This window comes from Gavia stellata, chromosome 11, assembly GCF_030936135.1.
Source record: "Gavia stellata isolate bGavSte3 chromosome 11, bGavSte3.hap2, whole genome shotgun sequence".
Classification (NCBI taxonomy): Eukaryota; Metazoa; Chordata; class Aves; order Gaviiformes; family Gaviidae; genus Gavia; species Gavia stellata.
In genome coordinates, this window is record NC_082604.1 from 12959417 (window position 1) to 12986065 (window position 26649).

General features: G+C 40.5%; 1 protein-coding gene across 4 annotated transcripts in view; it reads right to left on the minus strand.

Moving 5' to 3' along the window:
- Positions 1-25919, minus strand: part of TFDP2 (transcription factor Dp-2) — a 45709-nt gene extending 19790 nt beyond the window's left edge. For 2 of the 4 annotated variants that reach the window (XM_059822574.1, XM_059822573.1), the window contains exons 1-4: positions 25804-25919; positions 19167-19233; positions 5536-5639; positions 1792-1913 (exon numbers count right to left, since the gene is read on the minus strand). In XM_059822574.1, the coding sequence (XP_059678557.1) occupies positions 1792-1913; positions 5536-5639; positions 19167-19233; positions 25804-25818 (308 nt within the window). In that variant the 5' untranslated portion in view covers positions 25819-25919. Of the gene's footprint in view, positions 1-1791; positions 1914-5535; positions 5640-19166; positions 19234-25803 lie in introns of those variants that run through there. The other 2 variants (XM_059822576.1, XM_059822575.1) reach the window with 1 other exon arrangement.
- Between the last annotated feature and the right edge of the window lie 730 nt (positions 25920-26649).

Below are 26649 nucleotides of genomic sequence, written 5' to 3' on the forward strand. Positions count from 1 at the left end.
AACCTGACAATGTTATGAGGGGAGCTGAACAAAAATGATAGATTTGAAGACCTGTGCCGTGAAAGCCTGCATGTATTTGGTTGTGCGATCCAGAACCCATCAGCAGACATCTCCCTCGGCAGCAAGAGCGGGATTTTTGTCTTTGGCAGTCCCTGTCCATGGTGCTTAACCGCGCACGCTGCGCAGCTGGGGCTCCAAATGCAGCATTGCTGGGGCGGGGGGCGGGAATGGCAGTGAATGGAGAGCTGTCCCCTGGCCTGTAAGCCCTGCTGACGGAGGTTGTATGGAGCCCTGAGAATGAATATATGCTCTCGTCTCATTTGATTTTGGAAACAACTTGGAATCCGTGAAGAGGAGTAAACAACAGGTAAAGCGAGGAGCCTGGACTTGCAATCCTCTGGAACAGTCTTCAGCAAGGGCTTGCCGATGAGGTTCAGCAACACCACAGACCCTTCCTCACCTCTGTTCTGCAGATGAAAATATGACCTATCGTATAAGCTTCTGCAGGGAACAATATTGACCGGCCAATCTGGAGAACATCTTGCTCCTTTTTATGGGCGAAACAATAGGCTCATTGGAAATACTGTGTCTAGGTTTTGACGGTATACAACGGAAGGATGGTGCTTCTCCTTGGTGGTGGCGGTTGATGCACTGCAACCAGGCTTGTCTCTGGGACTTTACATCACCTGGGTTGGATGAAGCTTAAGAAAGCGAATGGGCATTGATTCTCTGGTTTAGCAAGTTGTGAACAGACACTATAGCTTTTCCCTCCTCTGGGTACTGAAAGAACTTCTGCCTGGCCTCCACATTTCACAAAATTTGCGGAAACAAAGTAATCTTTGACAACTCCTTTTTCAAGTAAAATCAGAACTAAGTGGGTTCAAAAGGTATTTGAGGAGATAGATAAACACATACTCAGCAAAAAAAATCAAGCTTAAAAACTGCTCAGCCAGGCATGCAGTTCATTAACTCTATGCTGGGAATATAGCGACGGGAAAGTACAAGTCTGTGACAGTCCTTGCTTACAGCACAGAATGAAGAAAGTCAAGGTACGAACATGATAGTCTAATTTCTGCCATGTCCTAGATGCTCCATTTTCCCACCTCTAAAGCTGGAAAGGTACTACTGACATTTATCCCCTGTTTAGAAAAATTAACCCAGATACGGAAATAAATTACTTTTTAATTTTCGGAGGCAAAGCACTACATCTGTCTTGAGACAGATAAGCTCAGCAGTGCTGGTATTAAAAAGAAATAATAATGAAATACTGTAAAGACCAGATTTCCTTAGAAAAGATAAAGATAGTCATGTTACTCTGGAGTACCTCAGAACCCCATGAAAACTTGTTGCTACTATAAAATAGTAATAACAATACAACATTGATTAGATTCAAATTTTTCCATTAGAGCTTTACTCTTAAATGCCTCTTGAAGTGTTTTTGACAGTCTCTCGCCCTGTTGGCACCCGCCGATACGCTCAACAGCAAAGCTACTTGGATATACCATGAACTTATGAAAAAAAATAAAGGCTTCTTTTAACAGGACTCATGAATTTGTGGCTCTCCATTTTCACAAAGAAACACACTGCCATAAACCAAAATTAGTGACTGGTGCTTGTACTTCCATACTCACATGCTCCAGACATCAAAAGAGCATAATATGCTAAAGAGGATACTCCTTTTAGTTGTGCAAGAACTAGAAGCCATAAGCCAACATATAGATACAATAGTATAAGTAAAGGAAAAAATCAGAACAGATCCTCAAACATCTTTCAATAAAACAAAAATCTTACCCTGGAACCCAGCCAGAAGCTTCCGTTATGTGTGTCTGTGTGACCATTGTTGGAGCTGGGTTATATGGACTCCCAATCAGAACACTCCCTGAACTGGTCAGTCTTTGTGATGTGCTTATGATCTGTGAAATTCAGAAACAAGAAGCACAGCTCTCAAGAAAACAGAGGTTACCACAGCCCAAAATTCATATTAAGCATGGTACTAAGAAAAAAATAGTAATTCTGTATCAGATGCAATCTGCAGTCAAAATATACAGAAAAGATGTCATCAGAAGATCTTCATACATGAAAGTAATTACAATGCTGTTAAGTTTTCTACTAATTGTGTCTTATTACTGTATTATACATATGGACAAGATCTAGATGAATAGAAATAATTCCTAGGTATGACAGATTACAGTATTGCAGTATTCCCTGCAGTTTCTAGCCTTCACCAGATCTCAAGGCATTCCAGCAAGCTAATGATACAACATTGTACCTATGGAATGAAATGTAAAGTCTGTATGGTATAGACAGAATTTACATTTATTCAAACCTGGTGAAATTGTATGTATAATGGTTGGTCTCAACTTTTAAATCTCATCTAAGTTCATTCTTTAAAGTAGGTCACCAGAAGAATTTAGATAGTATTTATAAATGAAACAGTATTAATTAGTTCATCTTTAAAATACAACACATATTAAATTATTTTGATTCCAGTATGGTAAGATTCATACCAAAGCTTCTTGGACAATGATTTTTACTCGTATATCTTATTTTGCTTTTTTAAACTTTATTTTACTTTACTCCATTTGTTAGTGACATTTTGAGTACCTACTGTATTAAACTTTGTAGTTTCCTTTACTACTTAACTTACCCAACACCCATGTAAGCATATGGCAGATACTTTGGTACCCATCAATATTGTTTAAACAAGTAGAAAAAAATGCTATCTGAAGAATTTCGCATTACCTTAGCTCACTGAGCATTACTTCGCATCCCTCCTGACACCACACCGTGATTACATGTATGCATTTTTTATCTTAAAGACATACATTTATCTTAATTATTTTTGCAAATGGCTAGCTTGAAAGAAACAAGCGAAAACAGAAATTTAGGAAAACCAAAACACAGATACAAGTTAGATATTGACTGGTTGATACTGGAGAACAAAAGAACCCTGGCTGGCTGCTTTTCACACTGCGTGCAGGCACAGGAAAGGTAGCAACTTTTATCAACTTACTGCTATGTTGGCTTAAAGTCAGAAACATTCTGTGATAGAATTACTAATTTCTAAAAGCTTGCTTAAGTTCAGCACTGGTGTAACACCAGTATGTAAGTGAGAATCGGTAACGCAATATTTCAATTAAACATCAATCCAATCCAGTAACTTTTTGTATCAATTTCTTGCAACACTATAAACGACATTTATTTGCAGTAAGCATGTGGTTCTGCCAGCATATGGCAGACACATGCCAGGGAGAGAAGATTTTAAATATTTTGCATACTGAAGTGCATTTCACCACATTCCACCCTCTCCGAGGTTTCACACTGCTCTACTGATGTCTTGTAAATCACAGATCAAACGTGTTGTAGAAGAGTGTTTTACGTCCAATCTCCTCACAATATTCTTGTGGAAACCACCACAATAAACTGAGGTGGCAGAATCGTCTTCGGGTGTTGCCAGGACCGGCCTGTCCCGCATCCTGCTGTCCCTGGGTGCCATCTGGCGGGGAGGGGCACCAGCAGCCCCTTCCAAACAGGGCCCTCTTCGGTGGCACCCACAGGCGGCAGTTGCACAAGCACAGAAGTCCACCTATCTACAGCTCATTGTTAAAGCTGCAAGCTCGTGGATGCAGGGACACAGATGTCATGGGTACACAAATCTGTCTTATTTCAGTGTCACTTTTATGTTTACTATTGAACGTTTACTTTCACAAAAAACACTACACTGACTATTTTCAGAGGACTAATTCCACCTTCTCTTAACAGCAGACATTCTTCCAGTGTGCCTGAAGTAATCACATAAATTCACTGCATAGCATAAAACAGAAAAAGAAAACCTCACCCTCGTTTAGCAAATAGAGCATCTGTAGGATGTGTTAAATGCTTGTAGTTAAGCACTAACATTTTATCAATAATACTTATGCTGTTAAATTTACACCTACAGGCTGAATCTAAAGAAACTATAACAAACACCGGTACACAAGAATCCAGCCCACAAATTGTGCTGATTTCACTGTTTGCGCAGCCGTACTCCAAGGGATTCAGACCAATGGTCACTGTGCAGCCAACAGCCTGCTCCACTGATCCCAGGGGTTGTGTGCTGGTGTGAAAGGCCTGGAGCAGCCGCAGGGGCTGTAACCTACAGTGGTTAAATAAAGCCAAAAACCCCTTAGGGCAGCAGGATGCTCCCAACACCAGTGAGATGCCAAAGGAGTGCTAACGTTCCCACTATTAAGAACTTGCGAACATTCTCTTTTAAATGGTCTGGCACTCAACACAGCCGTACACTGGATGTCTTAGGAGACCTGTGTTAATGGCTAGTTAATATGAAAATGTTTTCTGAATGTACACCTATCCTTGCAAAGCAGCAGACTAAAATAAAATAATTTAAAAATAAAAAAATAAGAATAAAAAATAAATAAAACAAAATGCGTGTCTCACACCATGCAGTAGTTTTTGCAACTTCTACCGGCTATAAAAACTAAACTGTTAACTAGGGTTCATTTCAACCAAAAACAGGGCCTTGAGAAGTCACTCCTAACAGTACGAACTGCATTAAGTAGCTGCTCTCCCCTGTTCTTGGCTATGATTTACTGCACTCACAAAATAAATCTTTTGTAGTAGAATGATTCCAGTGAAATGCTACAGGGCACGTGCTCTAGCAATGCTTGCATCAGCACTGATGCACTGAGGAACACTATTCTCTGACAGACAGCCTGTGGCTAGTACTTCAGATGGAGAGCTCTACACAGCGGAGGACACAGCCTGGGGGGGCCTGGCTGTAGGGCTCGTGCCCATCTGTCCAACTGGGATAAAAGCCATTGAAGAACAGTAGTAACTCCTGATGCGAAAAAGACCCACCACAATTATTTATAAAACACATTAAATGGTTCTTGTACTCCAGCTAAGTGCTTGGCAAGCAGGCATCACGTTACTAGAAACAGTTCACTGTATTGCCTATTTAGATCTCTGGCCACCAAAAAACTGAAAATTTTTCTCAAAACCAGATCCAAAATCCCTGAAACAGCAATATACTCTCATATACAGTTATCATTGACAGGAAAAGGCAGTTTTAAGAAGAGTAGTTTCAGAAGTTAAATCTCTAGTGACACATCTGAGACATTTAGTCTTTGGCAATGCTGGAGATTTACTGGTGAGAACATGACTCTAAATATTCAAAGAGTATCAATAACATTCTTAATGAGATTTTTTTTCTTAATACATTTTTGAGTAATAGTTAAAACGTCAACTGGTAAAGTTGTTTCAATTTCCATTCAAAGCCAGGAAGACAGGTGTCCCCTAAGGTGACATACAAGATCGGTGCTGGGAGTGGCAGTTCTGGCACGCCAGGATTGCTGTACCCACACGTCACCACCCTTCCACCCAGGTGGGGCACTTCAGCAGCCTTTGCAGCTGAGGCAGGAAGTGGCAAGTTCCAAGCACTGTTCACATCTTTGTTTTTCATGTTGCCATATTACATCAACAGGAAGTCATGCAGCTAGTTACACAAGTTAGCGTTACCGGAGTTGCAAAACTTACCATTTGGGGTCCAACATTCACATTGATTGGTCCTAAGGTTTTTGGCAAAATCTTAGTTGGGGAGTTGGTGCTGGAAACTGGTAATGTGATTATTGAAATATTACCTAAAAAGAGCAGTATAAAGAGAGTTTTAAATTACTTCCTTAGTAACCTGTGAAAAACACTTTGGCAAATTCTCACATAACCTTAAAGTTTTGGAATCAGGTTAGCTTTTTTGTCTTGTACACTGCAAATGTACCCTCACATAACAGCCTCCAGACCTTTTAGCAGATGTCACAAGGACAACTCACAAAACTACACCTTCATTATTTCACCTTTAAAATTATGTGTTAGTATTTTATTTCCAGAAACAATTTCTTTTTGCCTAAGACAAAGAGCACACAGCCTGCCATACCTCAGCATTAAAAGTTAAAATTAATGAGTGTACTTCCAGAAAGAAGTCAGCATACAAATCCTATTTATAATCATAAGCATGTGTACAAAATATGTATCCATATATCTTCATAGCCTTAACTATTCCTCATCTGACTATACTAAAGTATTCTACAAACACCAGCGAAGTAAGCCTGTCACAGCCTATCACCGTACACATGGGAGTAAATGACACCTTTGCAACTTACCTAAAATAACAGAGCAGGCAGCTGGATGTCAAGATAAAGCCAACCATGCCATCTCCAACCCAGCATCTTCTCATCCCAAGATGTTTATCGTCTTTGTGATCCCAGTCTGCCTTTACACAGAGAAGCATGGCTCTATGCTGAGCCTCACAAAGCTGCTGCTCCTCCTCTATTCCAAATCGTATCTTGTAATCTTGATTAATTCACACTTAATGTCTTAATCAAAACTGTCATGCAGCACTACCATTAGCCCATGAGTGTTCAAACTGCTGTACACAAGCCACTCAAAGTGGTGAACACTTACTTATCTATGGACATTGTCGCAGCAGCAGCTCCTGTCTCTGACAGTTTCATAGCAAGAGAGCTGGGAATCGATCAAACACCTCCCCCCATTCTCATGCACAGCCTTATTCAAAATGGGGAATTGCAGTGGTGGGTGTGGAAGCAGCACCAAATACAAGGAAGAGCTGCCACTGCCTCATAATCCAGAGTCAGCGTGGGTCTAGTTGTGGTCATGAGCTCTAAGGACAAGGATTGGCTCTCTGGCACTAGCAGACAGAAACTGAAGGCATCTGAGGTCACAGGTTCCTTCAGAACAGTGCAGACACCAGCCCTCACCACCGCCCTGCCCTGCCCTCCTCCCACAGGAGCTGGCCAACGTTCAGCTTAGCCCAGACGGTCACGAGCTGACTCAGTGGTGTTAGACATCTCTGTTCCCTGGTCTTTTCTCATATAACCTGTTCTCCACTGCCCGCTTTTCTCTTCTCACTTGGTCTTGAACCATGGTCTTTTTTTTTTTTTTTTTTTAGTATACCTATGTTCTGCCATGAAGTAACTGGAAAATCATAAATTCTACAGTGTAACTTCTCTGTAATACAAAGCAGAAGCAACACAATTGAGAGAAAAAGAATACTTAAAAAAGGATCTTCTGCAGCTACAGCACAGAAGTAGAAAAGATGTAGACATACGCGAAGTCTCACCTTTATAAAAAATGAACAGAGATACGAGAAATATTTACAATTTGAGACAAGGACATTCCAATGTTCTGTGTAAATTCCTTTGGCATCTGGAGTAACACTACTTAATTTTCCAAAAGGCAGATTTGTATCTGAGAACTGCTGCTTCTCTATTCAACAAATTGTGTAATTTATTCAGTCACCTAACTCTCCTAGAAAAAAAACCTTGTAAAACTCACACTCATAAACCCACCCCCACAGTAAATCCCTGCTGTATTATGAAACACCTTCTGTGAGGTAGTGCCAGAGTGCACAAGACAACAGTAATTCATGACTTACATACACCACGTTCCCATTTTGAGCTCAAAATAGTTCTCTAAACTGGCCAGTTACTTGTCAATTTTACTTTTGCTGCAGGATTTTGCCCAGGATTTGCTAAGCCGTGCTAGCATATTCTCATCAAAACCTAGCCTCCCCTCTCATTGCAGGCTGTTGTCGTCAGTGACATGCCTGGCACTTCCCAGCACTGCTGTAGGATTTTTCTCCTTTTCTGCTGCAGCTGAAACTTTTGACCCCTTTTTCTCCAAGATCAGCTCCCATGCTATTTCTCCTTGTCCATTTTCTTACCAGGGAAAAGAAAAAAATTACTTTCTCTGGTGCCGACAACATAAGGTCACATGGCAAAGTGCAGTAAAATTCTGAAATGTCAGCATTTGGCTTACAGTTCTCTTACCATGGGGCTACATCGCAGAGTCGTCCCCAGCAACACTTCCTGCCCTGCAAGAGGCACTGCAATGTCGCGTTTCACGAGGTGAGATTGAGATGTGTCAGACTTACTGCACCACACAATTAGCGCTACTGGTGTACAGTCGAATGTATGCGTCTACCCGCTGTCCCACATCAATCGCTGTGGACATGGTTTGTTTCTTTCTCAACATGGGGCATGTAGATTGTAATCTATTTGCACTGGCAGTAGTTTTTAATGTAGGTATGTATGTGTATACACATACACACGCACCTACCCTCGCACACACATGCAGACTCTGAAAACTGTAGCTTAAAAATACAATAGCCATGGCCAAAGCCACACACAACCACCAGATTTACTACAGCAGCCCTGTAAGAGCTACTGCTGCACCATGCCTTCATTACAAGGCTACCTAGACAAATGTGTATGGTCACCATTAGGGCAACTTTAGTAAATACAAGGGTTGTTCAAATTACTTGGTCTTGATTTTAAAAAGACAGTCGCTTACATATGATCACTTAGATATGACATGTTTTAAAAGTCTTTTTGGCTAGTTACTGTCAGTAAGAAAGATCTTCATCTTCTAATCCCTACATAAATCCCCCATTTGGCAGCAGCAGCATCAAAATGATCTTAAGAGTTGATCAAGTTTTCAAAGAAATGTTTCTCTGCCCTTGCCCTTCCTTTTAGATTTCTTTATGGGTAAATATAAATATATGAATGCGTAGACTGTTAAACACAGATAGGATAGTAAGGGACCAGTTTCTTTTTATGGGTGAGGTCTCTCTCGTCCACCACGAACATAAGGAAAAAGCAACCAAATTTTTCACAGTAAGAGGCCATTCTGTGTGTTTGTCAGCAGTTGAAAAAACGGTAAACAAAAGTTTTACCACTTACAAATAAAATATTCCTTCCCCATTCTCTTTTTTCCAAAAATAGTGTCATAGTCCAGATACTCATGTGCCCTCAACTGCTCCAAATATTTAATGGTGGAAACACCATCTTCCCATCTCTCTTCACTGCAAACATGACAGTTGGTTCAGTTAGTTGCTGCAAAAAGCTAATGCATTTCCAGATAGATCACATCAGCACCCCAACCTGAAGGGACAGATTTTGCAGTCAATATCACCAGCGTCACTACTCTTCTCTAACAAAGAGAAATCCCACTTGCGCAGCAGCAGCCCAGGTCTGTGGGATACAGATGCCAGCGAAAGACCTGGAGCTGGCCAGGACCAGTCCCAGCGCAATAAAAGCAAACTGCCGACACAAGTACAACCAGCTCTGAGAGCAGGCACTTGCTTGCTAAGATGACTAGCTGTATTTTACACCAAATTTTTGAGGTTAGTGCACCTCTGTTTGCTGAAGGGCTCGTAATTTCTAATGTTCTGAAGGCAAGGTAGTATTACAAAACAGCAAGCATCAACAGGAACAATGTCTTCAAGTCTTATTTATAAAACAGCATGGAAAAAGTAGAAGGAGGACTGTTCGTAGATCGTCTAAAAAATATTCAACAGATTTCTGTATTCAACTTAAAGCAGAAGTATCACCAAACTCATTATATATACTTTATCACATAGCCATTGTAAAGGCTTTAAACATGATCAAATTCCAATTAAATGCCAAGTCTTAATAACACCCATCATTTGGGGACAGAAAGGATTACACTGATTTATGTTCCACTGAAAAACAGCAGAGCATACAGTGGTAAGCTAAACACAATGAGACCCATTGGCCTCCTAGTCCCGGTAATCTTACTGCAGGGATAAAAAAGGTCAGCAGAGATGGATCAAACTGCAATGATTTGTATAATAATACTCAATTCTTATATAATGTTTCTCAGCAGTACTTTTGAAGCACAAAGGAGGTCAGTGTCATTATTCCCATTTTACCTATGGAAAACTGAGCATGTGGGAAAGAAACCCACTTAAAACTCTCATAGAGAGGCTTTAATTGCAATATATAGAAAACCACCACAAACTGAGCACCCTCGTCACTGATGCAAAAACAGAATAAAAATCTGTCAGTAGACATATGTATGTTTCTCTTAGAACAAAAGCACTTTGTTTCTACATAAATTATTTTTCCAACCCTCAGTCATGACTATTGTTGTTTCTCATGGAGAAAAAAAAACAGTATTTCTATTCTTTCATATAGAAAAACATGATCACTGTGTAAGTATTATTCTTCCTGGCATTTGCAAAATATTTTTACTTGCATGCACCAAGAAAATTCACTTTAAATGATCTTCAGCTTCAAGCAGTCACAGAACAAAGTTATTCATGTTTATGTACATGTATGCTCACATGCACGCACTAGCTAACCATCCCACAAGGCTAACTTTAAATCGTTAAGTGGCATCCTAAATAGCTTAACTTCACACAAACAACATGGACTCCTATACAAACATGAAGCTAAAGAGGTCTTAGCAATTTTTTCCTGTATAACTAAATCTGTTAGGTCTGCAGCTTAGTTGCAAAGACAATCAGAAACAATGTCAACCAGAGGATCTATAGAATCTGTCACAGCCAGTTTGAAGGAAACCATAGCTGATGGGAAGCACGGACCAACCAGCTGGGGTCACACAAAACGCGTACATCAACAAAAAAGAAGTCTTTGAATTTTTAGACAAAACACCAGGGGAGTGTTGGTAATTTGGATTTCATATTTAGAGCTCTGAAACAAATGTCCACATTTTTTAAAGCATATCAGTGAACAGCCGTTTTAAATAATACAGCCTATGGCTTGACAGTGATGGCAAAAAACCCAACCAAACAAAAAAACCAGTTCAGAGTTGTGAAATATTGGAAGTCCATTAGGATATTTTGCAATAACATATGAGATGTGTCATCAGGCTCCTCTACTACACCAAAACATAAACTGACCTCCAAGCTCAGGATACAGTATTATAAAAGGATACAGAAAAACTGAATTATTAACATGCATGTATCTTCTTGGTACATTTCTTCATTCGTTTACTGCAAAAACTTACTAGGCTATAAACCTAACTTTAAAAATTCCATAGTCTGTAGAAGCACATACATATCTAGAAATACGTGAAATCAAAGAGATCTGTAAAAAAGAAAAAACAAAACGGGGCAGATAATATTTCAGTGTACTTCAGGCTTACACTGACCAGTACATTTTCCGTTTTTTACTGTTCAATTTGAGACAAATTTATAAGAGTTAACAGTTGTATGAATCTCAAAGTACCAAGTGTAGGCCTACTGGTAACTGATTCTGTTGTCTTGGTCATTTTAGCACATCTCTTCAAGCACACAATGAACTCGCAGTGCTCTTCAGGCCTCGAGCTGGAACCCCTTAAGGCCCTGGTCAGATATTCAGCTCACTGCCACTAAAATTCATTTATGCAGACCCCATCACCAGTGATCATTCTTGCCCACAAGCCAGCACAGCCACGGCTACGGCTATGCAGTGAACTTGCTTTTTTTTTCCTTTGGCAAGGGGGAACAATGGGTATTTTTTGGCTGAATCTGTTCCCGGGTCCAGCAAACTGCTCAGCCACCTACGCAGCTATGCTAGCACTAAGCAAAGGAAAATGCTTAAAAGCAGCTGTGAGATGACCAGAGCCAACTTAACTGGCACTGCTGCCAGAGAAGATGTCTATCAAAGCAAGCAAAAGATTACATCACAAGGAAAGGCAAAAAATAGCAACTATGGTAATTAAAAAAAAAAAAAAAGGAAAGAAAAAAGAGGAAGACACCTGCTTTACTGCTTCCACTTCAGTAGCATAGGCATATGGCAGTCCTGTGCATTGAGAAGTTGCTAAAACACCAGCCATATCAGGACTTAGTAAAAATTAGGTACTGCATAAAAAAAAGCTGTATTGAAACGAAGTTCATTGTGAAGTTGTAGTAAAAGTTAAGATTCCCACCCAAAGCAACCTGGATTGCAATTTGATCTGATTAAGGGATTCTCCCTCACGGAGCCTGTTGCAAGACTGGTGGTCTAAAGCTGGACTCCCTTCTCCCTCCACAGCAATAAACAGAGAACACCATGTAAATTCATAGAATTTAAGCATATGATAACAAAGAAGTATTAACTAAGGACAGTACAATTCACCAAAACTATTGTGTTAGTCTACATGATACATTTTAAGATGAGACTCAAGTATGTCACTCATAGTCAAACAGCTGAAAACTGTTGCTTCTTTCTTCCACGCCCTGTTAACTAATAACTGTCAACTCACTGTTCATAGTCAAAAGTGGATCAGTACCCAGCATCTTGGATACAAACACACTGGGCCAGCCAATAGATTTTGTTTAGGAGACAAACAGAATGGTTAATGTGCGAAATAAACTCATTTTTTACGTGCAAGAATAAGATGAAAGATAACAAAATATGGTTTCAGTAACTTTTACAATTTTTTTTTTTTACAGGCACTTACAAATTTAGAGTTCTTTAAATTTTCAGCTCTATTACAAATTAGGCTTGTGCTCCAGGTGACTTCTCTGTGTATGGGAATATCCCTTACTTGCAGGTCACGTACATCAAGTACTTTTAAAATAAGCTAAAAGCATGCCAAAACAACACCCTGGAAACAGTATAATTAAAAATGTAACCTGTCAAATACAAGTTAATCCTTACTAGATTTTTTTCTGTTTGCATCAGATGTATGACCTCTTCATTCCTACCAGCAGCTACGAGTTTTGACTGAAACAACCTTGTTACAGCAGACATCGTGTTTTTTTCAGAAACAAATTCTCATTGGGAGTCTTTTGGCTCAAAGTCTGGTAAGAGGTTTTTTCCCCAAAACCAAGCCTTCCTGATAATTTCTACTGATTTTACTGTTATTTTCGTTGTAACTGTAATAATTCTGATCAACCCCCAACTTCTCAAGTTAACTCATCTCTAATGCCCCCCAACCTGAACTAACTAGTCTTGGTAAAATATGTACTTAACAAGCGAAGTTACAAGAATCTGCAGACAGAATCACAGAAGGGTTGGGAGGGACCTCGGGAAGTCATCTTGTCCAACTCCCCTGCTCAAGCAGGGTCAGCCAGAGCAGGCTGCCCAGGACCATGTCCAGACAGCTCCTGAATACCTCCAAGGACGGAGACTCCACAACCTCCCCGGACAACCTGTGCCAGTGGTTGGTCACACACACAGTAAAGAAAGTGTTTCCTGATGTTCAGAGAAAACCTCCTGTGTTTCAGTCTGTGCCCACTGCCTCTGGTCCCGCCACTGGGCACCACTGAAACGACCCTGGCTCCACCCTCTGTGCACCCTCCCTTCAGGTATTATAGACATCGATAAGTTCCCACCTGAGCCTTCTCTTCTCCAGACTACAGTCACAGCTCTCTCAGCCCTTCCTCATGTGAGAGATGTTCCAGGCCCGTCATGATCTTAACGGCCCCCGGCTGGACCCTCTCCACCATGTCTGTGCCTCCCCTGCCCCGGGGACCCGTACTCCGGGAGCGGCCTCCCCAGGGCTGAGCGGAAGGGAAGGGTCACCCCCCTCCACCTGCCGCCAACACTCCTCCCCACGCAGCCCGGGACACCGCCAGCCGTCCTCGTGGCAAGGGCCCGTTGCTGGCTCATGGTCGGCTCGCTCCCCGCCAGCGCCCCCAGGTCCCTTCCTGCAGCTGCCATCCGGCGCCCGCCGGTCCTGGGGCGGGGGCCGTTCCCCAGCCTGCCGAGGCCCCCCGGGATGGCAGCACCCCCCTCTGCCGTACCGCAGACAGTCCGGGCACTTCAAGTGCGTGCTTCCCAGCACGCTGCAGAGGCTCTCTGCTGCTGCCACCCGGGTTCAGCCAGGAGCTCGTCTTCTGCGCTCCCCCCCTCCTCAGGCGGCGGCGGCGGCGCCGGGCGCCCCCCCCCCCCGCCCCGCCGCGCCCCCCCCCCCCCGAAGTGCCCCCGTGCTAAGTTTAAACGAGGCAACCCAGAGCGCGGGCGGCCCGGCCGGCGATGGCGGCCCCCGCCCGCGCGCGCCTTTGTTACCCGTGGGCACCGTGCGGCGGGGCCAGGCGGGAGCAATCGCGCGCCGAGCGAGCCCTGGCGAAGCACGTGGCGGGCCCCGCGGGGGGCGCCTGTGCGGGAGCGCAGCAGCCGAGCAGGCGGCACAGCCTCGAAGCTGCCGTGAGAATGCCTCTGCTTGTCCATGCGTGCAGTTGCAAACACTGTCATTCACGCTGATAAGCCTAAATTTAAACAGCCACGTCTACTTCAGCCAGTCCCGCACCGCAGTAGGGCCGAGGAGGCAGCGCCGGGAAACTGAAGGCGCGGAGGAAGACGTTGCCCGGGCTACCGAGCCTCGGGGCGAGAACCGCCAGTACCTCCTGGGAGCGCAGCAAAGGCACAGAACCCCACCGCAGTCAGCACTGTTCGGTGTTACGCACGGGTGCTTCTCCAGAGCAGGAGCTGTACCGACAGCCGCAGACGGCCCCCTGGTGCCCCCTCGGCGGGCGGCCAGCAGGGTGGGCCGCGACGCCTCCTCTGCCCCAGCCCTCCGCACCTCGGCTTGGTCTGCGGAACTGCGCACATCAAGCAGAAATCTTTTAAATCTGCGGTTGCTTTCAAATTTGGCGTTCTCCGCGTATCTTGTTTTGTTCAAAGGAATCTTCAGGACACGCTGTCCCTTTACCTGTCACTGCAGAAGGTCACAAATTAACTCATTTCAGGTGTGTTGAATTAGAGTGCTCACCTGATGGCACCACATCTCATTGAACTTACAGCTGAGAAGCAGCAGCTTCTTTGAATACTAAAATGATTTTGCAAGTAACACCTGATTGCAAACCTTGATTTTATTACAGGGCTTCATACCCAGGCAACTCCAACGCTCTGCAGATCCGGTAGCCGTGGGACTACTCCTTAAACAAGAATGGAGCCCTCAAAGCCACAGACATCCATGTGGGTGCACAGAGGGCAGGCGAGGTGGCTTTATGGGACAAGTGACCAAGTGGTAACACGGACATGCCTTCTGTTTGCAATCAGTGGGAAAAGATTTGATTTTCCATTTTTACCGTATATGTGAACAGGATTACAAAACTGGAAGTGTTTAACTTACTGACTGGGAATGTCTCCCAAACAGATTAAATTTTAAATTCTCCTGGTTAGACACACAAGTTTTCAACATGAACTCTACAGTATGTCTGATTTAATTCATTCACAGCTTGAAACACTCACCCCAAAACCACAACTGAACTGTCACTATCCAACTCATTCACAAACCTAATTATACCTGTTTAAGAACTAACTTGAACTATTATACTTAATAATTTTAACAGAATGGGCCAACTCCACAAAGACATCTTGCCTCTTAAACCAGGATTTTGCCTAAATAATGGAGTACCTTCGTTGTCAATTAAAACCAGGATTTTGCCTAAATAATGGAGTACCTTTGTTGTCCATTAACTTCATTAGGCACCAAAGTTCTGGCTACACCCAGAAGTGTGTCAGTCTTGTTAGCGTGGCACACACCAGGAGTTTCTCCCAGCGGGCACAATCCATGATAAAACATTGTAAGAATACCTAACACATATGTGCAGATCTATCCCCGAGGCTAAGAACAGCAACAATCATCTCTGTTCTCCAAAACATGAGAGGAAACATCCCTTTTGTATTCAGTAACCCAAGAATATTCATTCACTAAAGAATGAGAACCAGAACCAATTTCTTCTGTCTGGGAGAATTAAAATGCAGGCCTCCTACAGGAATAATTTCAATCACTAGTCTGCCAGATAAGGCATATAAGGAAATGAAGCATAGTCAGCCCAGCTTGCCATAGCTGAACAATTTTGACTGTAACAGTAGGAATCTACTACCTCAAAGACTGAGTGAAAACGTGAGTGGAAACAACTTTCAGAAAGGAGATACCCAGATTGTGCTGTGTGGACTACTTTAAATGTTTTGCCCAGTGACCGTCCTTGCAACAGGCACTCCCTGGCATTAGGCCAGTACCCTGGCCATTAGTCAAGAGCCATCCGCATGTGGCGTTCCCTCTCAGATCCAATGAGTATTCATTTCAAGCAGAAGAAACAAGCTCCAAATGGAGATCCTTTAGCCAAAAGAGCCTGTTGCCTATGAGTTAAAGGCAACACATTTAGGAAAGTAAATGGACTGTCGAACGGGAATTGTTCACTAAACAAAGTGAACAACATTCTGAGTTAGTGCTCTGCTGAGCACTGTGATATTTCTTCTAGGCACACCCAGAAAGAAAAATCTAGTTCCCTTCAGAATTAGACAGTAAGTCTTTTTATGAGGATTACAAATTTGGATGTTTGTGCTTTGATTCTGCAATCATCACATCTAAAACATCGAATTCCTTAGTAAATCTGTATTGCATTTAGATACACCGGGTACTAGAAATGCTTCTTTTTCCCAGACATCATCTATACAAGGAATAAAAAAATACTGAAAGTATTCTAAAAAGTCTGAATCAAAAAAAGCTACAGCAAGAAGAACCACAGTATTCACTAACAAGCACAGGAAACAAGCAAGTAATAAAACTGAACCCCCAAATAAACCAAACAACCTGTCAACCTATTTAGGAACAGTAACTCAGAGTTAAAAATCAGCAGAAGTGACACAGCAGTACTATAAGACTTACAGAGTACTTTAAGACTTACAGATTAGATTGCAGTACCTAAGCAGTCTGTGAGCATTAACTTCTCCTGTAGCAAAATAAACCTGGAAAATATCCAGAGGTTGTGCATGGATGCTACAAGTCATTGTGGGAAAGATAAAGGAAGCCTGATCAAACACGCATTGGAACAGCAACAACAGACTGACTGCTTCAGATTGGTCAGGGGAAAAACTCAGGGAGAAAAGAGATTTTGAAAGTTAAGCCTGTGAATGGAAAAAAAGGAGAGAAAGTAATTTTAGAGTGCAAGGGTCAAGTGATTAGCTATTTTGATTACGCATTTTTAGTGTGAAAAAGCCAGAAAATTTCCCCTACATAACTATACCTAGTAGTGCTAATGCTACAGTATGAGACTGCAGCTATATGAGTACAGAAAGAGCAACAGCTCATTGGTTTCAAGACACTCTCCTGCAGTTTCAAACAGCATCCTCAAAGATCCAGGCTGCAGTCTACTGTTATTAGGCAAAGTGGCAGAGCAGTGGGTTTACCTAGAACAATCCAGCGTTTTTCAAAATTAAACGCAGTAAAACCAGGATTACACAATAGATTTCATAGTATAATAAGAGTTCATTAAAAAAAAAAAAAAAAGGAAGACCAATAAAATTTGCAAGGAATTTTCTATGTGCTCATGGCTCAGCACTGGAATTTGAAGTGTTCCTTTCATGCAATATTGGTACTAAATTAGTCTGTTTGTGCTAGAGCCAAATAACAAATACACATACACCACAAATAATTATCTTTTTGGAAAGAAGATAAAAAAAGGAACTTTTCTAAACAAAGTTTTCTAGCACTTGAAATCTGATGCTTTCAAAAAGATCCTTATCTGAGCAAATGGCCTCTCTCTTCTGCTCTTGAACATATCATAAATCCATCATGCTTCAGTCTAAGAACACTGTGAAGGCACAGTATGAACAGGCCCAGATATGTGGCAATAAATTGCCTTTATTTTTACTATAACAAATGAGTTAACTTAAATAATTGATAAAACAATAAAAACCATATTCATTAGGAAGTTCACAAAGCCTGAGAGAGACAGTGGATCTGAATGCCTGTTTGGAGTTTCTTCCCCCCTCCTTAATTTCCAGAGTTCAACAGTGGACATGCCAGAAGAGGTAAGTAAAGGATACTTCAGATTGAAAGTAAGAGACAGCTTAGATACTGGCATGCAAGTTTTCCCAGCTTTTATGGAATATTTGATTCTCCGAGAAGAATAAGCCATCATGAACAAGATGTTATATCTCAACAGAGATGTCAGTGATTTTTAATTATACCTCAAGGTTAAAAAAAAATAATCATTAGAGCATAACATTTTAGAAAATATAGAAGAATGGAGGTAAATAATACATCCAGTCTGGGATAAGGATCACTGAGGTATTACTACTAACAGTAACATCCTATACTTCATAAAGTTATTCACAGAATCATTAAGGTTGGAAAAGACCTATAAGATCATCAAGTCCAACCATTAACCCAACACCACCATGCCCACTAAACCATGTCCCAAAGTGCCATGTCTACACATTTTTGAACACCTCCAGTGATGGTGACTCCACCACTTCCCTGGGCAGCCTGTTCCAATGCTTGACCACTCTCTCAGTAAAGAAACTTTTCCTAATATCCAGCCTAAACCTCCCCTGGCGCAACTTGAGGCCATTTCCTCTTGTCCTGTCGCTAGTCACTTGGGAGAAGAGACCAACACCCACCTCATTCATTCAATTCAGTTATTCTCTGAACAAATCAATTGCTTGTCTCACAGAAATTATTTGAAAATGTTTCACTTATTTTAGTCCTTTTTCCTAGTATCATGACACAATAATCACAAAATAATGAAACACAAAGGGCACTTATCTCATCAGTGTGCAATAAATTAATTCTCAAAGGCCTAAAACCAGTCTGTAATGTTCTGCATAGTTTAGAAAACTAGGCAGATACTGTAGCTCTAGCCATTTTCTGTTTAGACACTCATTTTTTCAGACTCTCAAGTCTGATGCACGTAAACTGTCGTGATGAGCCAAAAAAATCACTCTTCCAGCTAGTACATGCATTTGTTTATTGAAGTGGATAACAGCAAACCAGAATTTACTTAGAAAGGTTGATCGAAGCATTTCCTTAATTGTAAATCCTCAAGTTTTCTAATATTGATAAGGGGTTGCAGTTTTATTTTACTGGAATCCTATAGCTGTTCTGACTGCCAACACACTGTTTTAGAGTCAAAAGTGATTGATCTAGAAATGCTAAGATGAAACAGGATAGGACAAAATATAATTATTATTGTCCAGACCGCTTATAAAAGTACAAGATATCACTGACCAGGAAGTCATGCTTAAACTTCTCTCCCATTTGGACTACAACAGAGGCTGGGAACTTCAAGGGTGGGTGGAAATCAGGAAATTCAGCACATTATTCAATATCAAGGAAAGGAAAAAAAAAAAGGGCTTATTTTGTATTGTAACTCTTTTTACTACACTCTGTTTTCCCCTCTGAAAATCTGACGATCTTCCAATTTTGTTACTGACACTTGCAGGCCAGTAATAAAACATCTACCAGCGTGGATGTATGAAATATATTTTGAACGTTTAAATTCTGAGTCTCCCCAAACTGAACCAACCCTATGCAGTGAAATCAGCAATAATACTAATTTAGTAAACATAAGAGAGAAATAAGTCTTAATGTATGCTTCTTTTCTATGTATACAAATAGAATTCTCTTACCTTTTGTTGGACTTTGGTTCTGATCTATAAATCCTTTCAAGTCTCCATTTGTGGAAGTCACACCAACCTGAGCAAAACATTTTTCAAGTCTTAAAATATGATAAACCGTTCTATGTTTTCTAGTATGCAACTAACAGTATTATGAAAGTAATCTGCTCTGCCTTTCTGAAACATCATAATCCTATGGATAGTAGAGTCTAACAAGAGCATGAGATTCAAAGCAAAGGATCCAAGACATATACTGTGTCTATATGAAGACAAACTCTACTTTAACTAAGTTCTTACCTAAAAAAAACCCCTAAATATTCTGACACTGTGCTATATATGACCCAAGCAGCACATTCTGGCTATTATGGTGTAAGTTACTGTCCCCTCCAAGTCAAACAGAGTAGCTGCCCCCAGTAACACAGCAGAAATCTGCCTCATGTCCAGTATTCTCAGTACTCAGCTACACGGTCTACAGGTCTGAGGAGATATGACTATTGATGCATTTTAAATACATTCCCTTGTCTTCAGAGATGAACTGATTTACCATGAGGGTAAATTACCAGAGACAGGAGAACTTAAATCATATACAGAAAGCTGCATCTCAGATTTTGGCATGTACACAAAGCATAGAAAGGTGGAGTTAGTACAGAAAATCGCAAGATCACTGTTCCTGGGTGAGGGAGAGAAGAGATGGAAAGTCCCTCAGATCCCAGCTAACAAGGGATGAGTCCAGCAACAGCAAACAATGATAAGGCATTCTGCAGTTTCACAGCATTATGCTGGTACCACCTTAGTAACCCCTGTTCAACAAAGCATTTTGTTTTGCTTCCAAGACGGAAGCTGTGATAAGCACTGAGAGACTGAGCTCCACTGGAGCAACAGGCAATTAAACTAAATACTACAAAATCTCTTTTTAAGAATTATAAAATTTGAGTACTTCTGTAAATAATTGAGACAAAGTGTTCAGGTATCCAAGTTAAGAAAAACCAATCATATTTGCTTTATTTTACAGATGTATGTAGGAATAATGGAACATATGCTAGGGCTGCTCATAGAATTTTAAATATATCAAATTAGATAATTGTTTGACTGCAGGCAAATTAAAGGGTAGTAATGTAACACTAAAATAAACTACACAAGAACAAAAAATACCTATTACAAGCATTCAGTTGCTTAGTTCCGCTAGAGAACTTGTATTTGGCAAGCAGTTTTTGAAGAGGAAAATCTGCACACAGCATTGTGACAGACTCTTTTGAAACTACTTCTATTAAGTTTTTTTCACCATCAGGAGCAACATATGAACATTAACTGTTGCTGCACTACTCTGATCGTAAAATACTGCCCAAATGAGCTAAGTTACGTGCTTCTGTAAACAAGCCCGTAGAGATGCTCAATATAGTTCATCAATTTATCCCAAATGTTATCTGTATCAGACTTGCTCTTTCCTGTCACACCCAACCAGACAGTCATACACTACTTTAAACGGGCAACCAAATGCTTTGGTTGTTGCAGACTATGGTATCACCAGAAGTTGCTTTTGAAACAGAGCAAGTCTGTCTCATTTTTTCCTCTCCGTTTTCCCTTCTGCCTCCCACCAGGTGGCAGCAGTGCAGAGGCAACGCAGCAAGGCTGGGGAGGACGGGAGCAGGAGCGCCTGGATTTGAGCAGGGGAAAGAGGAGGAAGACATGAAAACGAACGCAAAACGCCTCCTATCACGTTTTGGTAGCAGGTCCATATGGAAAACAGCAGCATTCTAGTATTCTTCCCCCCGGGTGCCTGGGCGGCAAGGAAAGCTCATGCGGTAAGAAGTCACTGTGATTTCTTACACTGAAAAAGTATTCTTGAGGAGATCTTTAAAATACAGGTTGGAAGGATTAGTAAGTTGTATAGCATATAGCATTGAAAGGGCATTATGACTGCAAAGCCAAGATGAAGAGCCAGCACTCTTGGATCATACTACTGCTGCCTTTGCCAATAAACAACAGTATCAGCTTCTCCCTAGGACCCCTGCTCCTGCAAGAAACAGAACACCGCAAACAGGAAAAAATTTTAATTCAGAGAAGGAACAGGGGAGCCACATGGATAAATATCAGGTGTTAGATGTAAGGGCCTTAACTCATTCCAAAAGAAAGGATCAGAATTATGATACCCATGAACATCTTCAAAGACAGCACTGCAATTTGGTCACAATTGGACCTTCAGCTCTAGATTTACGACTGTACATTTCCCTATTGATTCATATTGGTGCTTCAGTTAAACACTGAAGATGATATACATATGCACTGTCAGCCCACGATGATTCTCCAGCCATTATGAAAATTTAAACAGTTACATTTAATTCTCTGAAAGATTTAGATTATTTAACTGATTCAATAGTTAAGGGAATGTAACAAAGTACTTGAGGTGTTTTTTTTTTTATCTTGTACTTCAGTGATCTAAATTATACAAAATTACAGCAGAATTTCAGTTTGCATAGAAATATGTATTTTTATGATGATGGTCCTAGTAACACATTTATAAAGAGCATCCAGTGAACAGGAGCACTTATCTCAATTTTACAATCTTTGTATCGGAGTTTAGAAGAGCCTGAAAACAAACTTGAATTTCATGAGAACTTAAATGAGAAGTGTGGCAGATCTAAAGGAATTTGTTTCTCTTACAGAAGAATTATTACAACTAAGCCCTCAGAAGAAGCGAAGTGTGATGCATTATTACAATATTGCAGCAGAACAAGAACTTTATAGTATTCTACTTCGATGTCAGAGAGGTCCGAGGCCATGTTATTATCTGGAGACAGTACCACCCACTGCTTTTGGGAATCTTGTCTTTTAACCACTCCTAAGCTGAAACCAGCAAACGATCCAACACTTACATAGGTATCATTATTACTTTTTGTAGGGCTTGCGTGATATTTCTGCTTTATAACACTGCCCCAGAGTGTCTGGATTACGGGGTACAGCAGGAGCTAGACTCCTGCTTCTGTCTATCTGCAGCAAGATGAATCCAGCCACAAGGTAAGATGAAGCAAGCATTTGGCTGGCCTTTGCATCCTATTAAATATTTTCATTAAGTTTTTTTCCCCTTTCCTAGTAGGTGACTAAGAAGTTTCCAAATGGGGCAAGGGGAAAGAAAAAAAGAATCACAACCAGATTCTTGGATGGGGCAAACTGTCACGAGCTGCTTTTGTAGCTTATCAGTCTTCTCCACTGCTTGACATACTGTTCAGGTAGCAAGTGTCCACCTGTAATCCTTCCCTTTCCTTACAGAAATTAACTTTCCCATTAACCCGGTAAGTTTTCGTTCTCTCTGCCCTAGAATTAATACAGATTATAGCATGTAAAAGTTGTAAATCAGCAGGGAATCCATTAACTGGCTGTTTTCTTATACCTGTAAGCCCTAACAGACTCATTTGTAGACATACTGTAGTAGTATCACTTAGAGAAACAACTCAGGTAGGACCTAAAAAGGGCTCTCTCATCATAAACTAAAAAAAAACCTGCATGGACTATCAGTGCTGAACAGCTAGTGTCCTTTACATTGTTTTTGAACAGTTTCCTGTGTAAGACAGGTGTTAAGGCTTGTTTAAGGCCCTCTTGACCAACTTCAGCAGTTAAACTAACTTGTTTTCTTCCATATTGACATGTGAAAGGAGAGCTATTATAGTTATTTAACTGATCTCATCTATGACAACCACCCTCTGAGAAGCAGTGACAAGTAACTTTACAAGCACATGTATATAAATTCAGATCAGAGACTCAAAACTAACAGTCTTACTCAAATAATCTGCTTGAGTCATATTATTTATTTTGTCCTAAAAGAAAGTTTACCATGAGTATTTGCTCATTTGCTCATTTTTCCCCCATTTCTCAATACTGTTTTGGTGCCTTCTTACCTGAAGGACAGATGGGAATGGAAGTACAAAACAGGCAAGAAAAACGCATGTTATGATGTAAGCAAAGAATTAAATGACCCATTATAACAGGGCAATTTAAATTACATCTGGGTACAATGTGTATGGTAAGCACATTAACATCTCATCTCCAAAAGAATCCATAACTTTTATTCAACATTTTATTATTCATAGCTGTTTTGGTTGGATTTGTTTTCTAAGGAAGGTCAAATTACCAATAAGCAATGTTCCACAAACTGATACTGGAAAGTGTCCTGCATTTAGAGAAAGTGAGCAGTAAGCCCAGTCTTGATAATTCACCCATCAGGTACTCAAAAAGTTAGCAAGGAAAAACAGTGATGGGGAACGTTATTCATCTTAGATGCACATTCAATCTATGGAAGCTTTTTGCCATGTGCTTGAAGCGCAAGCTTCCTTGGAGACAAGGTTGCTCAACACAGTTTACGCATGTGAGATGTAAAGACATTTTAGCCTAAGCTCACTGCACTTTGTTCTTGTGATGCATTAGGAGCACAAACATCCCTAGACTACCATGTCCCAGTTGAGGGCTAGTGATTTCAGAACATAGAGGTGGCAGCTTCCTGATGCATACATGTTCGATGAAAGATATGTGCCCTTTAAGATTTTCCCAGAAGATGGTCAAATTCCAATACTTTAAAGTTCTCTTTCCTTGATGCTTCGACAGAAAGAACAAAAAGATGGAAATACTTCTGCAGAGAAGCTCTCTCCCTCAACTCACTCTGCAGATGATTAAAATATTTCAGGTAGTATAACAGACAAACACTAACCTTGCATTTGAAACAGGTTTCAGGCTGCAGAAACCCAGAGACATATGCTAAGCCCTAGAACTCTGCAAATTCAGAAGAAGCATTCTTCAGCCTTCTAACAGCAACAGAAAACACTAGGGCTGACACTATTGGCCTGAGTGTGCACTTCTGAGTAACTAAGGTTGGGAAGTCCTAAGAAGTGCTACAAATAAGGACAGAAAGCATATGACCACCCTTGTTTTTACACTGTAACTTATTTTGCAAATCCTTTGAACAGGTATACTTAACAAACATGGAAACACAGTTCTACTTTCATCTGCACCACAGTAACTGATTTTTTTAAAATAAACCCATAAACATTAGCTAAATAACCAGGTTTGCATATTTTAATATGCAAAATTTCAAATACATACTCATAAAATATGTATTCTATAAAATAACTAGAGCCTTGCATTAAAGTAAACAACAGCAACAAAATATTTCTATATTCAGCACAAGAGTAGGTTGCCTGGACTGAATGTCATATGTCTGTCCTCAGAGTTTTTCAAAACCCAAAGCCCTGAGCAGCCCTGAACAAAGCACCAAGCAACTGGGTTCTGAATTCAAGTGTCAAAGAGCTTTACGCAAAGCACCAGAGTAGATGGCCTCCTGAGATCCCTTCCAACCTATGTCACTCTATGACTCTATCACACAACACTTCATTGATTTTATTGGCATTGGTGTTTATCCTTTAACTGCCTTGAACAAAAGGTCAAAATCACAAATTATTTGGATTTGTGCAGCTGTTCCACCTACATCAGTAGAATTACCTATTTATACTACAGTTAAATATGGCCTATAAAGTAAGTAAGTCAAAGGGCTTTGCATATACGTATCAATTTATTTTCTGGCTTTGTCAGCTTGAATCAAACAGTCAAGACACAAGACATCTTTAAGCCTTACCTGGAACTACACACTAAATGAAACTAAATTAATAAAGCCAACTGAAAAGAAGTTTCTGAGACTTGAGAATTAATTTAACCAAACTATGCCCTTGGCATCAATCTAACCAAATACGCACAAAAGCTTTTGCAGTTACTGAACAGAGAGCCACCTTAGGGTTACCTGCACTTTTATTGTGGGGGTACTTCTTTAGTCATGTTGGTTCCTAAACCTGTTCAGATTTAATTAGACTGCAGGATGCCCTATCAAAGGCAGTCAACAGGTAAATTGCCCAGGGCCCAAAGTCATACTCAACTCACTGACCACCAAGCTTAATCAGAACTGTTGTCTATACAAATTGCGCACTTCAGGAAGCACAGCAGATTAGGCAGAAAATTTAGGTCAGGATGTTAAACATTTCATAAGCTTCCTCAGAACTCAGGATAAAGGAGTCAAATATAGAGCCTCTAGACACCACACTACAGTCTTGTTAATGCAACAGACAAAGAAACAGGAAGGCCCTCAGTCTTCTAGAAACCACGAGTGTATCGACATTACTAAAGAAATATGCTGTCTTTCTGTTCTTTCTTGAGTTTTGAGACTCGGGACTCAGTAGAAGGATTTTAACTCTGGTGCAAGGGTGAGATGCTTCAACAAAATGAGAAGCTCTCTGATAAGTCTGGAGCAATGTTAGAGGAATCATAGAATCACAGAATATCTCAAGTTGGAAGGGACCTGTAAGGGTCAATAAGGAAACAGCATAAAGCATTGCCCCAAGTTATCAACCTGACCTATAGCTGAGTAAACTCCACATCCTTAAAGAGCTTCTAAGCAGTTTAAATTTATCAAAATACTGCAGAAGATGATGGGGTACACATTTGTGGTATATAAAAATCGGACAAGATTTTTGAATGTGAAGGCCTTTGTGTTTGATTTCTTGCATGGACAAATGCAAGAAATCAAACACAAAGCCCTTCAAATTCTGAAAGCCCGAAGTGACAGGCAGCATGCCCATATAAGAAGTAATACATGTTGTAGAATTATACTTACATTTTTTGCCGTCATGTCAATCAATATTACTTTATATTCCGTAAAACCATAAGATATCCCTTTTCATCTTCACAGAATCTTTAAAATGAACATCCTGTAAGAAAGTTAATAACATATCTCAGTTAAAATATATTTTCAGTTACCTCTCTAGCTGAAACCTTGCATTTCCAGAGGATAGATTTTTTTAATTTTTTTTTTTTTTTTTTTTTTTTACTTTTTGATAAAATCAATCACCACAATAGTCAGGTTCTGCATGGATACTAGAAATGTACATTGCTTGAAATAGGCAGAGATGTAATCTTTTATATAAAAGGCCCAACTTACATAGAGGCCTAACTATATTAATGTGCTAGCAAAGCATGTTATACCATTACTAAAGTCTTATAATTAAAACCATGCAATCATTTGCATCTAATGCAGTTTGACTCTAAAAACTGGAAGTGAATTAATTCTCTCCATTGTGCCTCTAGCCTCCAACAACAGAGAAAGCTTCTAATTCCATCACTGCAGACATCCAAAGATCTTGATAAAAAGTAGGAAATACTGTGAAATGTACATGCACAGAAAACATTAAGTATTTTTAGGAAACATCCAAGAAAAAACATTCCAGTTCAAACTAATCTTTTTAATATTTTCAGCCTTTTTCATTAATCCTATGTAATTAGAATTATAATACTAGAATTCCAGGAAAAGACAAACATTTTGGTATACTGAAAAATACTTGAAGTGACTTCTTTTTTAAATCAAAGCTTCCAGAAGTCTTACAGAAAACAAGTTACAAATCAATACTGGCAGCAAAAACCATTTTAAAGATAGAATTGACTTGACAAAAGCATTTAAGTACTT